The sequence below is a fragment of the Dryobates pubescens genome, chromosome 24 (genome assembly GCF_014839835.1).
Source record: "Dryobates pubescens isolate bDryPub1 chromosome 24, bDryPub1.pri, whole genome shotgun sequence".
NCBI classification, from domain to species: Eukaryota; Metazoa; Chordata; class Aves; order Piciformes; family Picidae; genus Dryobates; species Dryobates pubescens.
The window spans coordinates 13,909,161-13,933,353 of NC_071635.1; the positions used below are offsets into that span (position 1 = coordinate 13,909,161).

The 24,193-nt window shown below is 42.4% G+C and overlaps 1 protein-coding gene across 5 annotated transcripts in view; it reads left to right on the top strand.

Moving 5' to 3' along the window:
- GAB1 (GRB2 associated binding protein 1) overlaps positions 1–24,193 on the top strand; it is a 103,408-nt gene that overhangs the window by 48,879 nt on the left and 30,336 nt on the right. For all 5 annotated transcript variants that reach the window (XM_054172496.1, XM_054172493.1, XM_054172492.1 and 2 more), the window contains exons 2-3: positions 10,895–11,189; positions 23,629–23,842. In XM_054172496.1, the coding sequence (XP_054028471.1) occupies positions 10,895–11,189; positions 23,629–23,842 (509 nt within the window). The remainder of the gene's footprint in view (positions 1–10,894; positions 11,190–23,628; positions 23,843–24,193) is intronic.

Here is a 24,193-nt window from a genome sequence, read left to right on the forward strand (position 1 = left end):
TAGAACACTAGTGCTGAGTACTTCAGCTTTTTCACCAGGGAGGCTTGCAGCAAGCTGCTGTGAGCAGACGCTGGCTGACCAGGGCTTGGTTCTGGTGCTCAGGTTCCTGCGGCGCGACAGCGTAGCCTTCGTGGTAAGAAACTGTGGCAATGCCATTGGGAGGATTTGGTTGCAGAACAAATCTTGATTCAGCTCTGGACTGGGGAGAAAACAAAAGAGAAATTAGTAGGGTGTGGTAGTTAAAAATCTACAGAACTGTGGCTCCTAGGAATATATGGCACGAGGGTACTGTTGTACTGTTGCAGTCTAGGAAACAGTAGAAATGTTTCTGTGCGAGTTGATGAGAGCGAGAGGACTGTTTTGTAAGCTAATCAAAGCAATTATACCAAAGCATCTTAATTTTCACTATGCTGGTCTGTTAGTTCAATTTGCTGTCGGTATCTGGTGTAGCTGGCTTTTAAATTTCATAACCATTTTGTTACTTCCAGTGACTTATTTGGATTTGAAAGTATTTTGTTTGCTGTATTTTTTTGGTTATGATAGGAACTCAGTGGAATTAGCATAGTAAAAGCAATTTGCATATCATGTCTTGCAAGGAATTTTTGACTTTGTGCTTGTTTATTTTGAAACTAATTTTTTTTCTGGCATTCTTTAGATCAATTACATCCAGAAAGAAATTGAGCCTAGTTGATAAATATTTTGAATTGTATCAAATGAGAATGTGTGTATCCAACACAGTGCTGACTTCTGTGTTGGCTTTTACTTTGCTTAGCAGCTCTTCCTACCATATTTGCACACTTGATTCATGCACATTGCAGATCTGATGGTTTGTAATGGAAAAATCTAATAATTTTGGTTCTAAAATGTAAACACTGGGCACACCCTCCCTAATTCTTCCCCTTTCTTAGAATAAGGAATCCCCTGCAATGCTGCACAGTATGTAAAAAGCAGTCTGTTGATTCTCCCTGTAACACTTTGGCAGAACAATAGATTTCCTTTAGTTTTCCCTCTATGGTGCCTGAGTCAAGTGGCTTGAATAAGTGTCAGTCCTTTTATTGCTGTGATAGTGACTGACTCATTTACAAGAGAGGCTCCTGCTATGGTCTACAGATACCTGCTTTGCGAGAATGCCAGCTCATGTGCAGCCTTGCTCCCTCCCAAGGCGTGGATAAGGACAGAGTATCGCCATGTCCAAAGCTTAATTTGTCGGGATTATTTAAACCATTGTCTGGAGATTTCTTTGGGGACTTTTCCATGCATGTTAATGGCTGTGCAGGAGCTTCTTTCATTATGCATAAAACTAGTAGCTTAAACGAGGCTGGCTAGTTGGGAGGCAATTTGCAGAAATTATGGGTTATCTTTGCACTGTCCTCCTTAATTCAGCATTCCTTATTGGAGTTGGAGCAACTGCTTCTTCTGTAGCTGAAACCCTCTTTTCTTTAGTGGGGAGTATTTAAGCCTATGAGTATTTTGCTGATGAGATGATGTGCAGAATGCCTGGCCTCCAACGTCTGTAGAAATCTGTATTTTGTGTGCAGGATGAGCATGCTTGAGTGATCCAAACATGAAGCACTGAAGCATGTGTTACATGTCTGTTGAAACTGCAGTGTCCTTTAAAGGATTCAACACAGTGTCAGGAATTGCATGTTTTTCCATAGCTGTAGCGTCTTGCTTTTCCTTGTATATAAGCTTTCCACAGCTGGTGAAGATAGATATCTACACAGACAATTAGGAAGGTGAAGTGGAGAACTTTGAACCTGTGCAAATTATTGCAAAAACCCCTGGGCTTGTGGTCTGGAAGAATAGAGATTTTTTTCACACCACTTCAAAATGGAAATGAGGAAAGAATGGACAAAAATACATGGTAAATTCTTTCATCCCTGGCTGTTAGTAGATGTTGATATCAATGGAGTGTAGGTTTGGCCTTTCAGCTTCAGATTTGCATCATCATCTTAAATTTTGGTAATTTTCAGAGTACTGCTCTTATGCAGCTTGTCAGAGCATGCACCTGTGAGCTCATGATAGTAGAACTCAATTCAAATAGCACAGCTGGTGTCTTCTCTGAATTGTCTTGGTAAGGGGGTCTTGTGAGCACTACTGTAGTCTTTGGGAGGAGTAATGTACAGATGCTTTAAAAGAAAAAAGAGCAGAACCTGAAGGGAGGTTGTAGACAGGTGGGGGCTGGTCTCATCTCCCAGGCAACCAGCACCAGAGCAAGAGGACACAGTCTCAAGCTGCACCAGGGGAGGTTCAGACTGGATGTTAGGAAGAAATTCTACACAGAGAGAGTGATTGCCCTTTGGAATGGGTTGCCCGGGGAGATGGTGGAGTCACCATCATTGGAGGTGTTTAGGAGGAGACTTGATAGGGTGCTTGGTGCCATGGTTTAGTTGATTAGGTGGTGTTGGATGATAGGTTGGACTCGATGATCTTGAAGGTCTCTTCCAACCTGGTTTATTCTGTTCTATTCTACACTGAATGTGTGGCTTTCTTAGATTGACTTTTAGGGGAAAGTAACTTCTAATTAAGAGTTGATGAAAAGAATGAAGCAACTTTAGGAACCAAAAAAATCCCCCCCAAACAACAAACAAACCTTTGTCTGATGAACATACAAAGCCATTGCTTTTTAAATAAGACCATCTGATGCAAAGCCAAATTCTTACTTGGTTGGGTGGTTGCAAGTGCTATCAAAGAAACTGATCTTTAGGAGGAATCTGAAGGAAGATGTCGTGCCCTTGCTTATTGATTCAGGGAGCCTTCAGAAGATGAAGAAAGATCACAGATGCTAGAGAGAAGGAAAACTGAACCAAGGTATAGGTGGTAGAGCAAAGTGATAGGAGGTGAGTTGCAAGATGGATGGATTCAAGTAGGTGTATTGAGTTTCCAAAGAAGAAAAAGCCTAAAAATAGTTGAGAGGCTCAAAACTTTAATAAAGTGAGTTAGTAAATGAAGAACTTAAAAGTAAAAGATGATGTGATGGGAATGAGAGAAAGGAAGATAGTCTTGGTGGTATTTTCTTTAAGTAGAAGAGATGGGGAAAACTAGAGAGGAGGGTGACCTGACATGCTCTTGATGAGACAGGAAAACATCAAATTTTGGAAGTGTTCTGAGAAACATGACAGCAAACCAATCACCACATAGATGTGAGGGTAAGGGACCTGCAACAAATATACTTCTCCTTATGCTGTGACAAGCAACATGCCATGGTAAGTGTTCTGTTTTCATTGCTGAGAATGCAGTGAGAGGGGGTGGCAAAGCTAATACCTGTGATAGGGAATGTGTTTCTGTTTGGGAGTGATGACAGCCGCATAGGGTGGGTGGTGTGAAGTAGGACAACCAGAAGTGAAAAGGTAAGCTTGCAAAGGATTAGAAATGGCAGAGTATTTATAGGCACAAGAAGTGGATAAGATGATGTAAGCAGATATAGGGATGATATGCTCACTGATCTTAGCTTGTAGACAGTGAAGGCTCAGGTCCTATCTCTGCTGCATATCTCCTGCTTTATTGCTCCATACATCTCTCAGAATTTTTTCCTCTGGTGAAGTGATGATGCTAATTGGCTTTACACTCTGGTGTGCAGGAATATGGCAGTGAAAATCTTGTGCTTGCCAATAGAAAATTCAAGAGTTACTACAGGAAAGTATTTACTGAAGTGATTGATGCACAAGGGCCCATTTAATGTGAATTACATGATACAGACCTGGCTGCACAATGACACTGGGAATAGATTCATAGAATTACATAATGGCTCAGGTTGTAAAGGACCTCAGGGATCATCTACTCCGACCCCACTGCCATGGGCAGGGACATCTCTCAACTAGACTTGGTTGCCCAAGGCCTCATCCAATCTGGCCTTAAACACCTCCATGGAAAGGGCATCCACAACCACTCTGAGCAACTTATTCTGGAGTCTTAACCACCTTCACACTGAAGAACTTCTTCCTAAGATCCAGTCTAAACCTACTCTCTCTCAGCTTAAAACCAGAGTCCTGTCACTAGATGACACCCTTAGGAAAAATTCCTCTCCACCTTTCCTGTAGGCTCCTTTCAGGTATTGGAAGGCAGCTATAAGGTCCCCTTGGAGTTTTCTTCTCTCCAGGCTAAACAGCCCCAGTCCCCTCAGCCTATCCTCATAGTAGAGGTGCTCTAGCCCTTCAGTTGTCCTGGTGGGCCTCCTCTGGACTCACTCCAACAATTTTATGCCCTTCTTATGATGGGGGAAAGATCTAAGAAAAAAAGACCTACAAAAAGAAAACCCCAAGAGCCATCATGCAAACTAGAAAGGACTCTGGAAACACTCAGTTAGTTTCAGATTCAGCAGATAAAGCAGCAGTTAGTGCTATGCAGTCGGAATTCTGTTCTGATCCCTTTTTTTGCTGTTTCAATGATCAGTATAAGGCTGGGAGGTTAATTCACATGCTGAAATGTCAGCTATGAACCAGTGCTCGCAGTGAATGTGTGTGGAAGCATTGTGCTGCTGTATTTGCAGTGTTTTCTTTTGTTTGTTTAACAAGCTAAAGTTAGAATCGGCAGCACAAGACTAGCAAACGGTGACAATGGTTTGAAAACAGGAAATTTTGGCCTTGTGTGGATTCGGAACAGATGATCAGGATGATGGCCAGGAGAGTGGAAACTTCCATTGAGACTGTTTTTTCCTTATTTTACTCAGTGAGAAAAGATGGTGCTTCCTGGAAAACAAGTCTTAAGTATTTAAAGAAAGTCGTAATGTGTTCAGTGCTTTCCTCATATCACATTTGTTTGTTTTGCAGCAGTCTGTTTACAATTCTTAGTATTTCGCTTCTGCTGAAAGTAGAATGTTTGGACCATTGTCAAATCTTGGAAATGCAGCTTCTGCTGGTAGAATTGAGACACTAAACATGCTTTTTTGTGTGTGTGTGTGCTCAGTTTAGTTGCTCTATCTTACGTTAAGAAAAAAGAAAAAGCAAGGGCATTGTTTTTAGCGACGAGGATGGCAGCTCCCAGTAGGTGTAAATGACAGTGGTTTGCAGAAGTAAGTAGTAATTAGGTATTCCTCAGTTGTGCTGCTCATGATATGGCCTTTAAAAGTAAAATACATTTTAAAAAGTTTTTAAAAGATTTCCAGAAAATGCTTTCTGCAAAACACCCCTTAATTCATTTCCATGCAGAAATACACGAGGAAAGCAGGAATTTCTCAGGGAAAATGTCAGCTGAAGTTCTGAAATGTCACCATATTGGAGATAGGTCTGCAAGCCACGAGGGGAGTGAGTGGGAAAAATGAAGTTCTGTACTTGAAGTGCTGTTACCTAAGGTGACCTCTTTGGGCTGCTTCCCGGCAGTCCTCCCAAATACGTGCCTTGTGGGATGGAGCTCATCAGTGACAGTTGTCACTGGTCTCTGCCTACCACAAACAGGATTCACAAAGGAGCACAGTGTGGAGGAAAACTTATTTTTGTTTTGTTTGACCTGCTAATGGGCTGCAGAGCACGGGTCTCTGACATGATTCAGTGACACTGTGTCAGAGGTGTAGCTGGCTCTTGCTCTGAACAGAACACCTGGGCACTAGAGATGTGGAGGCAAAAGGGAGCATAAATACTCATTTTTCTGTTGGTGATCCTTCTTCCTCTTGATTGCCAGAGGCTTGTGGCAATTTCACTGTTATTTGACCTTTACACTGGGGTGGGGGGTGGAGGGGAAATAAAGGGAGAGGTATAGGTGAAATAGATGGGAGCAAAAAGCACAGAGAAAACTAAATCTTCATTTCAGCTGGCAAATGAAAATACCTCAACAGTAGGTTCAGGACTTAAATGCCCAGGAGAGCATTTTGAAGTGACCATGGGCATTTCTTTTCCCCCTTCTCCACACTGGTTCATGCTCTGCATGTCTTCTACTACTTTGTAAGTTCTTTTGGAGCAAGGAAATGTGTTGCCATGTGTTGGTAAAATGTCAAATGTTCTTTTGGATCCTTCCTTGTACCCTCAAGTAAGTCACTTCTTTCTTCCAAGCCTTCGCTGACTGGGAAGGGAGAATGCCAGATACTGCTCTTTTAAAGTACTCTTTGTGGCATACAGAGATGAAAACCTAAGCACAAATTTCTGCACATGTAAAAGATGAGAGGGAGGGTCTGAGATTTGTGATTTTATTGCTAGATCTACTAGTCATGCATGGGGGACAGATTTATTAGCAGTATTAGTGGAGCAGGGTGTAAGTGATACCCTCTTTGACTTAGCTGGTGCTCCACAGTTGTGGAGGCTTTTTTGACTGGATGCTACCCAAGAGAAAGGAGGTGGTAAACATGCCTGAAGAAGAAAATCAGCTTTACTAAATGATGTGAGGATTATGGGTGGCAATACTTAGCAAACCTAAGAGGGATAATTGACTAATTTATCAGTAAGCAGAGTTACTTCACCACATGAGAGCAAATGCTGTAAAAAAATTGACCACAAGAAGTTGTCTTTGGTTTAACATTCTTAAGCTTTTATTTAAATGTTTCATGTAAGAATTTTGGCCTCTTGAGCAACAGCCTGATGGGATCCAAAGGGGAGATTAAAGACTTTTAAAAATATAAATGTGAATTATCTACTCTTTCTGCCCCTTCCTCTTTCCTTTCCCTCTCCATTTACACATACACTCCCCCTCCCCCCCATTTCCTACATCTTTGAACTACAGCCAGAGCTGAATGAAGTACCTCTTGAATGTATATGAATGGGGAGGGGGGAAATAAAGTCCATAAATATAAAGATTGAGGGAATCAGAGCTAAAATTTCAACAGATATCCCTCTTCTAAAGGAGATTATATTGTATATTCCGTGTACTGCATGCAGATTTAGCTGCAGTCTCTCAAGTAAAATAAGAAAATACCCCAAACCCAACAAACCCCAGCAGTGCTGAATGGTGCTTTCAGCCAATTTCTTAGCTGATCCACTTGCTTTTAATTCAGCAATTTGCATATATGTGAGTGGAAAAACTAATCACAGGAATTTGGTTTTGCTTTGTAAGCTACTCAAAATGCTGTGTGGAAAATACAGAGTTCCCCTGTTCCTTTGATCACTTGATGCTCTGTGGGTGAGCAGCTCATCACATTTTGGACTACCTCAAAACCAAGCAAACAAGCTGGCCTCTGTAGTTATGATGGTCTCATGATACGACGGTCTCATGACACAAACAGGACAATGTTTGGCAAGAGCGGTGGTGTCCTGTGTTAGGCCAGCTGATATGCTTTGCAGCTCAAAGGGGGAAAACAAGCTGGGAGACACACAAGACTTTTCTTAGCCCGAAACAAAAGCAGCAAACTTTGTGAATCATTACAAAATGAGATTAAACAAAGCCTACACAGGCTCTTGGGGAATGCGATTCCCATGATGTTTGCTGTACTATGCTTTGAAAAGGAACAATTTTACTTCTCACTTAGGTGTTTGAGCTGCGTGCAGCATTTGGTAGCCAGCTCTTAGTAGAGTTATCAAATTCATTTAAAACCCCCTATTTATATTAATATCAAACATTGTATATGTCTGAAAACTTTTTGCATTAAATCCCCACCTTTTCTTTCTTTGCTCAGGAATTAAGTTTGCTCAGAATTAAATTATATTGTTATTAGGACAGAATGTTTCGGTCCTGCGCTGGCCGCTCTTTTGGGGTTTGCCTTCTCAAATGTACTGCAGTTGACTTTCAGCACAGAAAGCTCTAGTGTGTGGTAATGTGTGACTGATAAACATCATAACGTGTGACAAATAAGTAGTACCTGTAATTTTCCTGTGATTTAAACCAGTATCACAGGATCACTAAGGTTGGAAGAGACCTCAAAGATCATCAAATCCAGCCTGTCACCACAGACCTCATGACTAGACCATGGCACCAAGTGTCACGTCCAGTCCCCTCTTGAACACCTCCAAGGATGGGGACTCCATCACCTCCCTGGGCAGCACATTCCAATGACAAATGACTCTCTCAGTGAAGAACTTTCTCCTCACCTCGAGCCTAAACTTCCCCTGGTGCAGCTTGCGACTGTGTCCCCTTGTTCTGGTGCTGGTTGCTAGAGAGGAGACCAACCCCTTCCTGGCTACAACCACCTTTCAGGTAGTTGTAGAGAGCAATGAGGTCACCCCTGAGCCTCCTCTTCTCCAGGCTAAACAATCCCAGCTCGCTCATCTCTTTTGGTGATGCTGAGAACTAGCCTGTAGCACGCTCTGTGGATGAAAATGCAACATTTTCAAACAAGAGTGCCCAAAGGGATTAAAACAAAGTAAATGTAAATCTGTGTAAATACATCTTTCTTTTAGGGAAGCTGTTACTGAAGCAGCTCTCTTCCTTGCAGCCACAGCACAGTGTTCTGTACGTCAGTGAGGCAGCATAGACCTTTCTTTACAGCAGCAAATACTGAAATGTTAAAAATAGATCAAGCTTTAAGAATCCCAGATATTTTCAAATAACAAAGAGTGATTTATGGTGGCTCACTTTGCGCTTTGACAAAATATAGAGGCGCTTTTGTACTATGATTAGCAAGGGTGCTGATGTCAGTGCGCTTGTCTAGCTTTAAGCTTTATTCTGCTGCTAAATTGTGCTTTGTGCTGTAATCCAGAGAACCTTTGTATCTGCCTTATTAATGTGTAGTTTATGGAATTGCTTTTGTTTTTGAACATAATCTGTGCCAGTTTCAGCGAGTGTGACTCATTGTATGACTGAAATAAATGTTCACATATGCACTATGTGAAAACCCTTCAAAAATAGTAGCAGGTGCTGGCAGGCTAAATTCAGTGTTTGAAGTGCTTGATAGTTGCTATTTTGTAGCCTGAAGGCCTGCAAGCAAATTCTGTTTGGCTAGTTGATTTTGTGAATTTTTAAGAGTGTTCTTTACTCAATGCTCAACAGAGATTGCAGGCTCACTAAGGATCTTTGTCTCCTTAACATAGTACTAAGCCCCCTAGAAGAGGCATACTTGGTTGATGAAGTTGACTTTTGGTTTGTTTGATTTTAAGTTGGTTTTGTTGCAGTTGTTACACAAATAAACCTCCATTTTGTTGTGAGACAAAATGTATTGTGGTTTTCTTGTCCCTCTCCTATGTCTAGCATCTTTCCTTCCGACTCAAGCTTTGAAAGTTCTTTCTCAATGGCTGAAGGCAGAGGTCAAAGATAAAGCTGGTTTCTGAAGCAAGAATTTTGCAGCTTGATTTGTAACAGTTATCTCTGGTTAACCTTGTTTGGAAGGAGAGCTTCTGATACTGCTGTTTCCTGTTATCCCAGCATATAATTTGTCACTTGGTTTGGAAACAGGAAGCAAAACAAGCTTTGCTGCTGGTTTTGGGTCGCTGTTAAACAGTGGTTATCAGCTGGGCTCCTAGAAGATGGTCACATTTGAAATCTGAAGTGAAGGGGTTTCATCTGTTACATCTTCTACTTCTGTGGTTTGCTGTTACCCAGTTCAGCTTCCTGAGATGGTGGAAAAAATTGCTTGAGACCTTGACTTGATGCACATGGGTCAGCATTCAAAGGCAGATGATGTGTTCAGAACTACAATGAATATACTTTATTAATAAAGTATGAAAATTAGCTTAAAATCAAGTAACTCTTAGAGGCTTGGTAGTTGGGGAATGGGTCACAAGCCTGAATTGTCTGGCACTTTTCCCCTTCTCCTGTTTGTCTGTATTGTCTTCTCATAATAGCTTCCTAAGCTTGATACCCAAAAAAGGCATGCCCATGAGGGACAATGAGGGGTTTGTGAGACTAGTGAAAAGCTGACAGGACTAGTTTGGAGCTGGAAGATGGCAGTGCAGTTCACTCTCAACATTGGATGGAAACAGTCTTGTGCCTCAGGAAAATGAGTCTGAATCTTTCCCTAACACTGAGTAAGAAAGTCTTATGTTCAAATCTGTATCCCAGTGTGTAAAGGACATCACATCTTGACCTTTTCTGGGACCAGCCTTGCTGATTTCCTTCTTTTCTGGTAGAGCTAAGGAACCAAAATGCAATTAAGTGGGGAAATAAAGATGCTGTTGGTAACACAGGGATGTTATATGCAAGCATTAGTTGCTTTGTTTAATGTCTTCAGTGGGAATTATGCTGGATAATGGAGGTCCATGGGAATGAAAGGCAGTTGAGGATTAGTTGGAAGATGGGGCTTTTAGTCTTGCTTCTCTCCTGGACCAGCTTCTTTGTCTCTGCAGCAGCAGCAAGAGTGGTAAAACAAGCATGGTGTCAGATTAGTTCTTCTGTGGACATATTTTCCACAGAGACTTTTTATGTGGTAGAACTGTACTGTTTGGTCATTCTCTCCATCCCTATCTCTCTAACATTAGTTTCCAAAATAATAATGTATCTCCTTTTCTGTGAGAAGTATTCTTGTGGAAGTATGATGAGGTAGTAAGTGTAGAGTTCTACTATAGCAGCAACTGTATGAAGTGAGCGTTGTCTGTTCTTCAAATACAGGTAGATATCATTGAGTATCAGTGAAGAATAGTTAAAATATGTCATCTCAAAGCAGCAGATATTGGAAATGACATGCTTAAAGATAGGTTTCATTTTGTTCTCCTCATCCCCACATCAGCTTCCTTTAGGAGTTTTAGTGTATGCTTTCCCCCCCCGCCTCTCCTGGTCCCCTTTCCCTTTTTCTCTTTCCTGGGTTCTTCCTTTCTTGTTTTGTAAACAATGCTTTAGTTACGTCCCCTTCTTAAAACCAAATCTCAAATACAAAAGAAATAAACTTTAAAATACAACATCACTAATCCCCTCATCCACAGCTGTAAAAAATACACAGGTTGTGCTAAATGAGGGCAACAGGTGTATAATCTCTCAGAATTATAACTGAAATGCTTATTATTACTTGGTTAAACTCAGGCTGAAACCAGCCACAAGGCATATGGTCATGAAGTATGATTTCTTCCCTGTAATCTTTGTCCTTTTGTTCCTCTCCAATTTGCAGGCATGGAAAAGGAGATGGTTTGTGCTTCGCAGCGGACGCCTAACAGGGGACCCAGACGTACTGGAATACTACAAAAATGACCACGCCAAGAAACCAATCCGAATTATTGACTTAAATTTGTGTCAACAAGTGGATGCTGGATTAACATTCAACAAGAAAGAGTTTGAAAACAGTTATATTTTTGATATCAACACTATAGACAGAGTTTTCTATCTGGTAGCAGACAGCGAGGAGGAGATGAATAAGTGGGTTCGATGTATCTGTGATATCTGTGGGTTCAACCCTACAGATGAGGGTAAGTCCTCTTCATTTTTCTGAGAAAGTGCAATGCCTACATGCAAATAATGTTTCAAAGATCAGATGACTATCTTTAGCTGGCATTTATTTTAAAACTTGTATGTGTTGACTGTGAAACTCCTTTGCTACTCTGAAAAAAGTAAGCAGAACAGGAGGAGATACTAAGAAGTTGTTACAAGTGTGCCGTAGAACCTGGATGATGCTATTCTGTTTTGCATGATGTTAGATCTTGAGAGCAGAGGAAAAAAATCTTCAAGTAAAATCATGCAAACCAGAAGATCATCATAATCATCAAAGGAATCCCATTTGGTATAAAAACACATGGTTATGCAAGCAGGAATGAGTGCAAAATGTCAGGTTTCTAATATTACCATTTCTGCCTGTGCTTTGCAACTTGGAAAGAAAAATAAATCCACCCCCCACTGGCAGAGACAAAGAAAAAATAACTTGTAGTTCTCCACTACCCAGCCTAATCCTCCCAAAACAGACACTGTGTGAAAGCAGCTTGCAGGTGACAGGGTGGTGTGTTTAATTCCTACAAATACCTTGTGGCCATTGCTTGCCCTGAATCCATCCTTATTTGTTTGCTTAATATTCCTGCATTCTTTGTGGAGATTAGTGGGTTGCATGACTTGCTATAGCTGTGTGCATGGGCCCAAGAAAAGATTAAACAGGAGTGGTAAGAGGGTTATAAACGAAGCATGCCTTGCTAAAGGTGCTAGAATTAAAGCCCTGTTTCTTGCAGGGCTGTGGATTGAGGGGAAACAAGGGAAAGAAAAGCCAACATCTACTCCTGCTATATCTTCAGAAATGGCTGAAAAATATTGTTGCTTTCTGAAGAGCAGCCCTTTTCTTGCTCGTTGTTGCAGTTGTGAACTAAAATTGTCACCAAAATGTAGCCTCTGAATTACCACTCCACTAGCAAATTGAGTGAAGAGTACCTGTTTTGACAGTTGCAGCATGTTTTGTGCCATCCTGAACGTAATCGAGACTACCCACAGCACGTTTCTAAGAGTAACTGCCATGTGATTCGGTGCTCATTCTGCCAGGCAGCCCTTACCTCAGGGAGAGAGCTAGGCAAGTGGTTTCTTCTCAGTGGATAATACAGCTGTGAGCAGGAGGTGCTCACAAATCATTGGTTCTGGGGACAAGCTAGGAACCTGGAAAGTAAGGAGGAAATGTTTACCTCACAGCTCTTGTCTATGTGAGAGCACAAAAGAGCATGTGCTCATGGCATGGGATGGAGAGGTGGGATCCCCTCAAAGCCAATAGGCCTTTCCTTGCTGAGAGCTGGTGTGTTGCTTGTCCTTAATTTTCTGCTGACATTACATTATGTTTTGAAGATGAAACATGCTATGAGTGCGAGGCCATTAGAATAAATCATAGAATTGTAGAACAGTTTGCATTGGAAGGGACCTTAAAGATCATCTAGCTCAAACACCCCTGCTGTGGGCAGGGACACCTCCTACTAGATCATGTTTCTCAAGGCCCCATCAAGCCTAGCTTTGAACAATTCCAGGCTTGGAGCTTCCACAACATCTCTGGGCAACCTGTTTCAGAGTCTCATAACCCTTGTGGGGAAGAATTTCCTTCTTCTCTGTCTCACTGTAAAAAGTCCCTTTCCAGCCCTCCTGTACCACCCTGGAAGGCTACTCTAAGGTGTCCCTGAAACTTCTCTTCTTCAGGCTGAACAACCCCAGCTCCCTCAGTCTGTCTCTGTAGGAGAGGTGCTCCTGCATTCTGATCATCTTCATGGCCTCCTCTGGACCCACTCTGACTTACTATGCTCTCACTGGCTGTTTGCACCAAAACTAGATTTTGCTTCAGTCTTTGAGCAACTTGATCTAGTGGAAGGTGTCCCTGCCCATGCCAGGGGCGTTGGATCTAAGATGATTTGGGAGGTTCCTTCCAACCCAAATGCATGATCAAGGACTGGGGCCACCACTAGCCTGTTTTGCCTGCTGCTGCTCATTGGGAATCCCTGTCCCATTGTCTCTTTGAATTTACAAAAGAAGAAATTGAGGTGATGATACTAATAGATAATTAATATGGAGTTGTTGTTTAAGGAGGAATGAGGGAGAGTTAACTCATAACTATGAAGAGACCAAAAACCTAATGATTGCTTCAGACTAGCTCTGAGCTGTGCCTTTCTTATAGCTGCCTCCCAGTACCTGAAGGGAGCCTACAGGAAGGTTGGAGAGGGACTTTTCATAAGGGTGTCTAGTGGCAGGACAAGGGAGGAATGCTTTTAAGGTGAAGGAGAGTAGATTTAGACTGGATCTTGGGAAGAAGTTCTTTAGTGCAAGGGTGGTGAGACTCTGGAATAGGTTGCCCAGAACTGTTGTGGATGCTCCTTCCCCAGAGGTGTTTAAGGCCAGGTTGGATGAGGCCTTGGCAACCAAGACTAGCTGAGAGATGTCCCTGCCCGTGGCAGGCGATTTGGAGTAGATGATCTCTGAGATCACTTCCAACCTAAGCCATTCTATGATTCCATTCTTAGTGAAGACTCAGAAACTCCTAGGATGCCAAGTTTCTATTTTATTGCTTTTCTTAAAAACAAGCAATCACAGTAATTTTGAACTCTTTTATGCTTTGTTGTGATCTTCCAACTAGAAACTGATTCACGCTCATGAAATCTGTTTGTTCTGCAGACCTGCAAAGCTCCATTTGTATTTGGTCTGAGCAGATAAATTTATGTTCTTTACTCATATTTACAAGCCATTTAGTCTCCAGCTTTCTGGTTGCATCATAGTATAGTGTCATCTGTAATGGATTTATTACAGCTATGCCTTTCTGTAGGGACTTCTTTTAAGGAAGGGTTTACAGTTATTTAGGTCTTTTAAACTTCTAGTAAGATGGAAACAGGAAAGAAATACCTTTTTTTTAATAACCTAAATAACTCTACTTTTGTAAAGAAATTTGTGTTTGGTTTCTCTATTTTATTTTTTTTTCAGGTAGTGCTTCTGGCTTTCAAACTGTAGCTGAAAAATGCTTGTACCTGCAGCATGCATCTCTTTAAAATGCACATGCAAAGGGGGAAGGAGCTACATGCAAGCACGAGCTTTAGCTTTGCCACTGAGCTTCATACTGTACTTCTAACATTCATATTTTCTCAGTAAGATCATAACATCCTAATTCATTTAGGGGGGGGTAAAAATGTAAGCAAAAATGTGGCGTGTGCTTTCAGCTCCAGTAAAGATGATCTGGGACAGAGAGACTACCCAGATATGGGACACAACTGTTATTCTCTGCCTGGTGCTGTACAGACCTCAGCATGTGGGCCTGAACATCCAGAAGGATAAGAGAAATGTTTAAAGAATGGTAGATATAGAGGAAATGGATTCTTGAAAGTGATAAATAGGGAGAAGGGTTGAAGGGTTTAAAAACTTTTGGTTTCCCTGGCAGGAAAATGGTGTTCAAGAGGGGATTGGACGTGGCACTTGGTGCCATGGTCTAGTCATGAGGTCTGTGGTGACAGGTTGGACTCGATGATCTTTGAGGTCTCTTCCAACCTTGGTGATACTGTGATAATACTGATGGAAGAGGTGAATTTCAGAGTGTAAAAAGCTGTGATAAGCAGGGCACGGATCAGTTGTTATCTGAAGAGAGAAGTCCTTTGTTTCTGTTTACATACATAGAAAGCTTTCTAAGGATATTTAAACACTGGCTGCGAAAGCCCTTCCCTGGAATTCAGTAGACATCTGTGATGAATGTTTTTTAAGTGATCCAGCTCCATGTTTCTGTCATTTAGTGAGTGGCTTGTTCTGCAGAGCAGAGGAAGAAGGAAATATTCTTACTCTATGCAAACATGTTACTTGCATGTACTCTTTTGAATAAAGATAGCAGTAACCAAGTAAACCAGAAAAAATAGCAAAGTCAAGAAGAAGGCAGGGTGGGGGGTGGAAGGGAAGAACAAGACACTGAAATCTACAATTACATTTACACAGAAAATTACATGTGGTAAAGAAAGGGGGGTTTTGTTGTCATAAGGACCATACTTTGAAAGAGCTACAGATTGTTTCACACACAAGGCCTAAGTTTGTAGTGTTTGTGTTCAGGCAGCTGCTCTCTGGTGTGTGCCATATCTTCTGCATTTTGAACAGTAAAAATATTTTCAGATGACCATTGGGATTTTTTCAAGTTGAGATCTGATAATACCTGTGCTGCAGGCTGATAATCGTATCATAGTATCAGTCAGGATTGGAAGGGACCACAAGGATCATCTAGTTCCAACCCCCCTGCCATGGGCAGGGACACCCCACACTAGATCAGCCTGGCCAGAGTCTCATCCAGCCTGGTCTTAAACACCTCCAGGGACGGCGCCCCAACCACTTCCCTGGACAACCCATTCCAGGGCTTCACCACTCTTGTGGTGAAGAACTTCCTCCTCAAATCCAGCCTGAATCTCCCCACCTCCAGCTTCATTCCATTCCCCCTAGTCCTATCACTGCCTGATATGATATAATAGCTGGAGTGCAGTGTCAGTGGCTGGCAGGATGAATGTTCCTCCCCCTTCTGACCCTGGCATTTTATTCTCTCTGATGCTGTGTGGTTGGGCATCACTGCTGCTGTGCTGTGGTGGAGATCTCTGTATCAGGTCAGGATATCCCTGTGCTGCCTGTAAAGCAAACATGGAGCAGAAAACTGGCTCTGCCACCAAGAACATCCTCTTTGCAGCAAGAGATGCCAACTTAGGAGCAGAGGCTTGGGAAGAAGTGAAAGCATATAAGGTGGTTTTGATCATTGTGACAGAAAAGTCATCTTGGTGCTTCAGCTGTTGGACCACTCTTGAGCTGCAGGATTGCTAGGAAATGTTTCATTGGGTCTTTGATAAATGGTTGACATTAGAGGTGTTCAGGGTGCCCTTGCTGCTTGAAGTGTCTGCCTGTAAGAAATAAAAATTGTTCTCTGACAGCCTTTAACAAGTGAATGATAGAGACTGGCACACTTTGCAGATCAAAATCACTACCTGAATGATGCATGATGAATTTTAGAGTCCTTGGTCATGAACAGGGCCCAAAGTGAGGAGAAATAGCAGGAGTTTTCGGATGAAGGAAGGGGGACTCTGGAGGAGTGTAGAGAGAAGTGCAATGATAGTAAGAAGCTTAAAATGTCTTTGCAACAAAGCTGCACTATAGAGATGATGCACTTAAGGACAAGTTGATTTTTTTTGTATCTCTTAGGTGTATATATCTCTTAGAGACAGGTGAGGATAGAAGGTCAAGGAGGCTGTCAGTTGCAAGTTTTCATCTGTCAAAACTGCAGAGAAATAATGAAATTAGAAGTGGGACTACAGAAGGACCTGAGGTTTGGCATAGCAGGTTGGGTTGTGGTTGTAGCTGATGGATAAAGAGCCGAGTAAAGGGAGACAAAGGCTGAAATAATTGTTGCCCATTATCCAAAGGGGAAAGAGGAGAGAGCAAGGAGGACTAAGATGTCTCTGACTTCAGATGAAGCAGTTTAAAGATGAGTAAGTGAGTGAGAAGATGAGTAGAGCACAACCTGCAGCTGCAGAACTTCCCTTGCAAGCATCTGAGAAGAAAACACATGCATAAAAAAGATACAATTTAGTATGAAGAGTGCAGTCAGAGTCTTAATCATGAGTGTTTAGGGTTAACATCTTAAGCTGCCAGTTGCATGTGACAGAAATTCATATGGAAGGTGATTCTACTCTTCCTTGAGGAAAAATTAAATGGAGTCTAATATGCCCAGCTAATTAACTTAATTTCCCCTGATTCCTGCTGCACATCTTTTGTGGCATTAACATCACCTGATGAGTTGTTAGGAGGGAATTGCAAGAGGGTGGGTTGGAAAACTGTTCTGCACTTGGCTAGTTCTGGAGTTGTGAGGTGCTGTGAGGCAGTGTGTGGAGTACTGAAAAACCTCTCTGAGGCACTTGAGGTGCCTGTGGTTCCAGACAGTATGCTGCAGCCTCAGCTGGGAAAGCTCACCATGTGGCAGGGCAGCCTGCTCTGCTGAGGACAGCTGTGGGCCTTTTTAGTGAAGAGCAACCCCAAATGTTTTCATGTGCTGAGCTCTGTTGTTTCTCTTCACCAGCACTTACAGAAGTAGGTCTATAACAGGACTCCTTGATTATATTTGCTACATCACCCAGCCTGTGTCCCCTCTGAAGATGCAAGTAACAGGCTACAGATGTTCCCCCCCTCCCCTTTTGGATGAATTGTGTTCAAAAGAAAATTGCAGGTGGAGGGGGGGAAGAAATTCTGAATGGAAATACTTTTGGTATTTTCAAATTTTAAACAGATAACCAAAAGTGCATCTTAAAAATGAGGGGAACTGCAAATAGTAAGTACTAAACTTCAGGTCTCAGTGCTGAAAGCTGGAGACTTCAGTATGTGGTAGGAAGAGAGTTATGTTTATGGTTTGGATGCAGGAGGCAGAGTTGTCTTGAGCATAATTCACAGCGAGCAACTGCTGAGTTCTTCTTTAGTGGTCTTTAGGATATCATATTTATCCTTGGAAGAAGAGAGATGTTGAGATTATATTAAACTAAGAAAACAAGCTTAGGAAGTGCAGAGAAAGTTTTTGTTAAAGTATTTTAAAGGATTTTCTCAGGGTTCAGAATCACTTCATAGATTTCATATTGATTGTAACCTTATGATAAAAACCAAACCCAGACTAACGTGTCCATGCATCTTCTGGGCTGGATCTGGCTCACATCTCTTGAGTTCAGTGTGCAAATACAGCAAGTGCTTGTTGGTCTGTGCTTGTCAGCAAAACCAGGGGAAAAAGAAAAAGGTTCTTTTAAGGAGTGGAGTAGAGTTTGGCATGGGTTTTTTATGACTCTTACTGTTGTGTCTCTGAATTTTTGTTCGGAGTTAGTACTCTGATATTGTCCATCAGTTGTTTTAGAATAGAATAGAATAAACCAGGTTGGAAGAGACCTTCAAGATCATCACATCCAACCCATCATCCAACACCACCTAATGAACTAAACCATGCAACCAAGCACCCTAACAAGTCTCCTCCTGAACACCTCCAATGATGGTGACTCCACCACCTCCCCAGGCAGCCCATTCCAATGGACAATCACTCTCTCTGTGTAGAACTTCTTCCTAACCCCCACCCTAAACCCTGCCCTGGTGCAGCTTGAGACTGTGTCCTCTTGTTCTGGTGCTGGTTGCCTGGGAGAAGAGACCAACCTCCACCTGGCTACAACCTCCCTTCAGGTGTAGACAGCAATAAGGTCACCCCTGAGTCTCCTCCCCTCCAGGCTAAGCAGCCCCAGCTCCCTCAGCCTCTCCTCACAGGGCTTGTGTTCCAAACCCCTCACCAACTTTGCTGCCCTTCTCTGGACACATTCCAGCAAGTCAACATCTTTCCTAAACTGAGGGGCCCAGAACTGGACACAGGACTCAAGCTGTGGCCTGACCAGTGCTGTGTACAGGGGCAGAATGACCTCCCTGCTCCTGCTGGCCACACTGTTCCTGATGCAGGCCAGGATGCCATTGGTCCTCCTGGCTGCCTAGGCTCATGTTCACCCTACTATAGAATAGAATAGAATAGAATTAACCAGGTTGGAAGAGACCTTCGAGATCATCGTGTCCAACCTATCATCCGACACCACCTAATCAACTAAACCATACAACCAAGCATCCTGTCAAGCCTCACCCTGAACACCCCCAGCGTCGGCGACCCCACCACCTCCTCAGGCAGCCCATTCCAATGGGCAATCACTCTGTGTAAAACTTCCTCCTAACCTCCAGCCTAAACCTCCCCTGACGCAGCCTGAGACTGTGTCCTCTTGTTCTGGTACTGGTTGCCTGGGAGAAGAGACCAACCTCTGCCTGTCTACAACCCCCCTTCAGGTAGTTGTAGAGAGCAATAAGGTCACCCCTGAGTCTCCTCTTCTCCAGACTAAGCAACCCCAGCTCCCTCAATCTCTCCTCATAGGGCTTGTGCTCCAAGCCCCTCACCAACCTTGTTGCCCTTTTCTGGACACGCTCCAGCAAGTCAACATCCTTCCTAAACTGAGGGGCCCAGAACTGGACACAGTACTGGAGGTGCAGCCTAACCAGTGCAGTGTATAGGGGCAGAATGACCTCCCTGCTCCTGCTGGCCACACTGTTCTATCAACCAGTACCCCCAGGTCCCACTCTACCTGGCCACTCTCCAGCCACAATAATGATAAGATCTGTATCATACTACATGGTTTGAAAGAAACATCTCAGAAGTAGTAATGGAATTGTTGATTCCCTGGTACAATGGGGAAATCCCAGTTCTATTTTAGTCTTTCTACCTCCAATCTGCAAAGACCACATTTTCTTACTTTGATTTCAGTTTTGACATTCTAAAGGAATGCTTGTTGTAATGAGACTTCTGTTCACTATGAGAACATTTCAAGTATTTACATAATTAGAATATTAAAAGGCAGAATGAAGAGAACTATTTTTTGCTCTCATTAAAAAAACACCACCAGAAAAAAACACAAAACCAGCCCTGAATGTGAACTCCCACACTCAGATCTTCTAGATTGCTCATAAAGCTCAGATACAGGAACATGTGGAATAAGAGAGTTTTATGTAGTTGAGGAAAAGTTCTGTAGTTCAGAAAAAGTTCTTTTTACATCAAGTTTTATGACTGTTAGGGAGGCAAATACAAAAATGGTTATGAGGGAGAAGTATACATTGTGGTGAGGATGTGCTTGCAACTGCTCCCACCAAACCAAGAAAAGATAAAACTTGCCTTGTTTTGAGAAAGCTGCTTGTTTTAGCTGTGCTGAATGCAGGAATTATAAAAACAAAATAGGATTCTTGTTACACTCATTTGCATGTTAAATATTCTGGATGCTTTTCCAGCTCCCAGTCATTTCAAAGCAGTCCGAGCGTCTGAGCTCTGGGAACAAACCAAATTACTCGCAGCGCTCTTTGGTGTGCAGATGACCCCTTCCCTAAAACTCTGCTAGTCCAAAGGGGAGCAAGGTGATGACTCTGCTCTTTGAAATCGGAATAGGCTGCTGGGAGAGACTCTTAATATCAGTTTCTGAGGTACGTGGCTAAAGAGGGTATTTGCGAGGGTACTGATAGGCAAACAGCCCTCATTTGCTCAGTGATGGAGGTTGTTAATATCTCTCTTTTCTTCAGAGCCAGTTTTGAAATACATTGAATCTGTAAAGCAAATGAAGTAGCCCAGCAGTGAAGTGCTTTAGACTAAGTTCAGTTGCTCTTTAAGTCAAGCATTAGCCTATACCAATTCACACATACAAAATGCCTGTACGAGGATGAATATCAGATCAGAAGGTTGGTATTTTAATACTTCAGTGTTCTATCCACTGCAGAAGAAAATCCCACCCAAACTACACAAACCCACACAACAAGTCTGTGGGAGGCCTCAAGTGGTCCCTGCATCAAAATAAATGAGGCAGCTCACCACAAGGAAAGGATCCCTAATGATCTTTTCACATGAATTGGCCCCAGGTCCTTGATCAGAGAAGAGATTATGAACCTTCTGGCCAGTTGGATAGTGTCACCTTTAATACTCAGTAACAATCAAAAGGCTCATGGTTAGGATAGGAACACAATGAATGATGGCTTTAAGTCAGTAAGTGTGTCCTAGACTTATTTTGGTGCATTTTATGCAATAGCTAGTTTTCCTCCTTGGGAAGTCTTTTATAATAGAGCTAGGAAAGGTGAGGGTGAAGGGAAACCAGGTTTGCAATGAAATGGTTTCAGTCATACAAAGAAATTAAGCAGCACCGACTGAGTGGTGGTGGCAATGGGGCTTATGCCGAGGAGGCAATTTTCACTGCTTCTCTGAAGATGGGAGCTGAAGGACATCAAGTAAAACTACCAGGTAGGAAGTTTATGATAAAAGGAAGTATTTCTTCATGCCACACACAGTACAGTGTGGAGCTCACTGCCATAGGATGGTAGCAGAGGTCAAAAATATAGGTGTTCTCAAAAGAGGTAGGACAAAGTCAGAGAGAAGTTGGGTGTAGGCCAGCTGCTCAGTATAGGCTGTGGATGCTGCCTCAACACTGAGGTGTCCTGGAGCTGTAGAGCTCCAGAAGCTGGATGCAGTATGGCAGGCTTGCCTGCTGCTTGTGCTCAGTCTGACTGCAACAGAGACTACAAATCTGAGCCAGTATGTATAATCTGAATGCCTTTGCCACCTTGTCTCCTTTCACCAATGACAAACTGCAGGCAGCCTTTAGTTTATTTTTCTTTCATATGCACACTGTTTTTGTACTACTTCAAGGAAGTAGCTCGTTCTCCAAGCTTGGTCCTCTTTTGAGCCTCTTGGTTTTATTTTTCCTTTGGAGGGTACCCCTGAATCTTGTCACTTTTCCTGGGAATGCTGTGCATGGGTTGTTTAAATGCATCAGCCTCACGTAGGCATGCATCTTACTGTATACCTGTTGAGCTCTCCTGACTACCTGTGGTCTAATTGACACACCCATCTTCCCTGGAAGCGACATCCTGTTTGATTTCTTTTTTCTCCTTGTGTGAACTTGGCACCAAGCAGCTCCAGTGACGTGAGGATCGTGTAGTCAGGGACAAGGAACAGGGGTGGGGACTGTGGTACGCTGAAGCCATTGAGGAGCTTGTCTGCTAGTGCAGCCAAAGAATGATAGTGTCTCTGCAGGAAATCTTTCTTCTCTGCTCTTACCTGTGCAGCAAGTCACTTGCATCCCTCAGTTTTGGAGGGGGCAGGGCACAGAGCTACTTGTCCTTTCTCCCACTACCTCATTTTCCAGGAGCAAGAAATACATGCTTTGTAGATTCATTCAGGTTGAACCCCAGTATTAGGGGAATGAAGGAATACCAGTAGATAGCTCAGATTTCAAGAGATTAAAAAACATTACTAAATGGAAAATTGTTCATATTTTAATATTTGGATATACAGTACAATGCTATTTTACACATGTGTGGGATCACTGAGTGCAGTCTGGGTTTGCCTTTGTTGTAGCTATTTGGATGGATAGGTCAGGCACAATCTTTTATAGAAACTTTTTTCTTTAGGTTATCCTACCTTTTCAGGTAGGTTGAGTTGAGGAATTTTCATATACCTAGACTTCTTCCACCCACATGGGTGTGGTGGGATTTAATTTTGGAGCTGGTGTAAGTGCCATGGGAGTTCAAAGCTGTTCCCACTTCCACATCTAAATCACTTGTACCGAGCGTACACTGAACTGGAAGCAGTAGGGCTATGTTCTGGTTCTTCCCAGCATAGTGTTGGGAAGCAGAAGCTGGATGAAGTTACTTTGTAGTGCAGAGCTGGCTTGTAAGCCTGACAGGAGCAGTCTGCATTCTATAATCACATGCTCGTTTATACAATGCTAATAATCGGCGTCCGTTCATGGGATGTGTAACTTGGAACGTACAATGTGTGAGTTGCAAGTACAGGGGACCCTTGATAATTGAGGACCAATTTGCTTAAATATGTTGTTCTTAGTCAATGTATCATTAAAACAATGAAAAAGTTAAAAGATTGTTTAACGCTTGACAGTGTCAATGTTTTTCTAGTCTCCCAGATAATTTAGTAGTCAGGATACATGCCCTTGAAAGGGAAAAAGAAGTTAGTCTGGAATGTACATGAAGTGGCTAAGAATTCTGGGGACAAGATTCTCAAAAAGAATTAACATCAAAAATTTAAAACCCCAAACAACCCAAAACACAAACCCAAAGAAAACACAAAAAACCCACCCAACCAAAACCAAACACACCACCTGCTTTTTGCCCTCCAAAAGAAACACCACCAAAGCAAACATCCAAACTAAATAACACAACCAAACCACAACTACTTCATTTATTGCACTAAAATTAAAAGTTGGGAGTATGTAATGAGGGGACTTGGTGCAACATGGTACCTACTGTGCCTCTGCATTATTAGTAAAGTCCTCAGGACCTTCTATTGCAGAAGCAGCATATTTTATTCCTGTTGCTTTTCAGATACTGAGAGAGGTCAGTTCTTGACTGGTGACTAATCTCAAATGTAGAAGTGACCTTGGTCAGAAAGAGATGACTATGTGCAGGTGCTGACTTGGGTTACCATATTTAAGTAGTAACCTGTGGGCCAGTTCTCTGGATTAAAACAACAGATTTGTGTTCTTAGCTGTCTCACTGCAGCTGTCAGCATCTTTGTTCTTTCTGTGGCCAGAAAACAGGTTAAAGAAGTCATTAAATAAGGCATAACCTCAGTTTCCAAGGCATACTGAAATTGATTGCAGTTTGAAAAAATATGAAGAGACTGCAAAGATTTAGCCACAATCTGAAACAAACATTAATGTCCCAATGTTCTTATGTCCACTGATTTTGTAACTCTGAATTGAATCCTCTGACTTTTCTCCTGTTGAAAAAAAGTTTGGTAGTTTTGTAAGGCTATTTCTTCATTGCAAAAACCAAAAAAACCCAAACCCAAACCAGACAAGCAAACAAAACCCCCCAAACAAAAATGCTTTCCTTCTCTGTTTGCAGATGCTGTGAAACCACCAGTCAGTTCTTTACAACCATCTGCTGAGTTACCTTTGCCCATCAACACTTCACCGCCTTCCATACAAGCAGAATCTTCCCTGCCTCCTCCTTACCAGCTTATCAACATCCCCCCACTGGAGTCTTCCTCTGGTCAAGAAGATCCTCAAGACTACCTACTGCTAATAAACTGTCAAAGTAAAAAACCTGAACCTATGAGGTGAGTGGCTTTTTTGGGGGGGTAATAATTATTTTTATTACAAGCCAAGAGTGCTTGTCCCAGAAGCCCTTGTTTGAACATTTGGTTACATGTAATCTGCAGGGTAAAGCCCTCTGTACCTTCTGCTGTTTCTCTTTCTGTGCTTGAACTTTGTGCAGCAATAGTTAAGTTGTTTGATCGGGTCTAGACCCATATTGCTTTCCTCAAAGTGTGGACAGCAATTGCTCATGTGGAGTATCAGATCAATGCAGTGATGCAAGCACTTAATTGTAGCTTGTATGCCACAGTGATTTTTGTCTTCAGTCACCACCCTGTGTGTTTAGTCCAGGACTAGAAAAAAATGGAGAAATT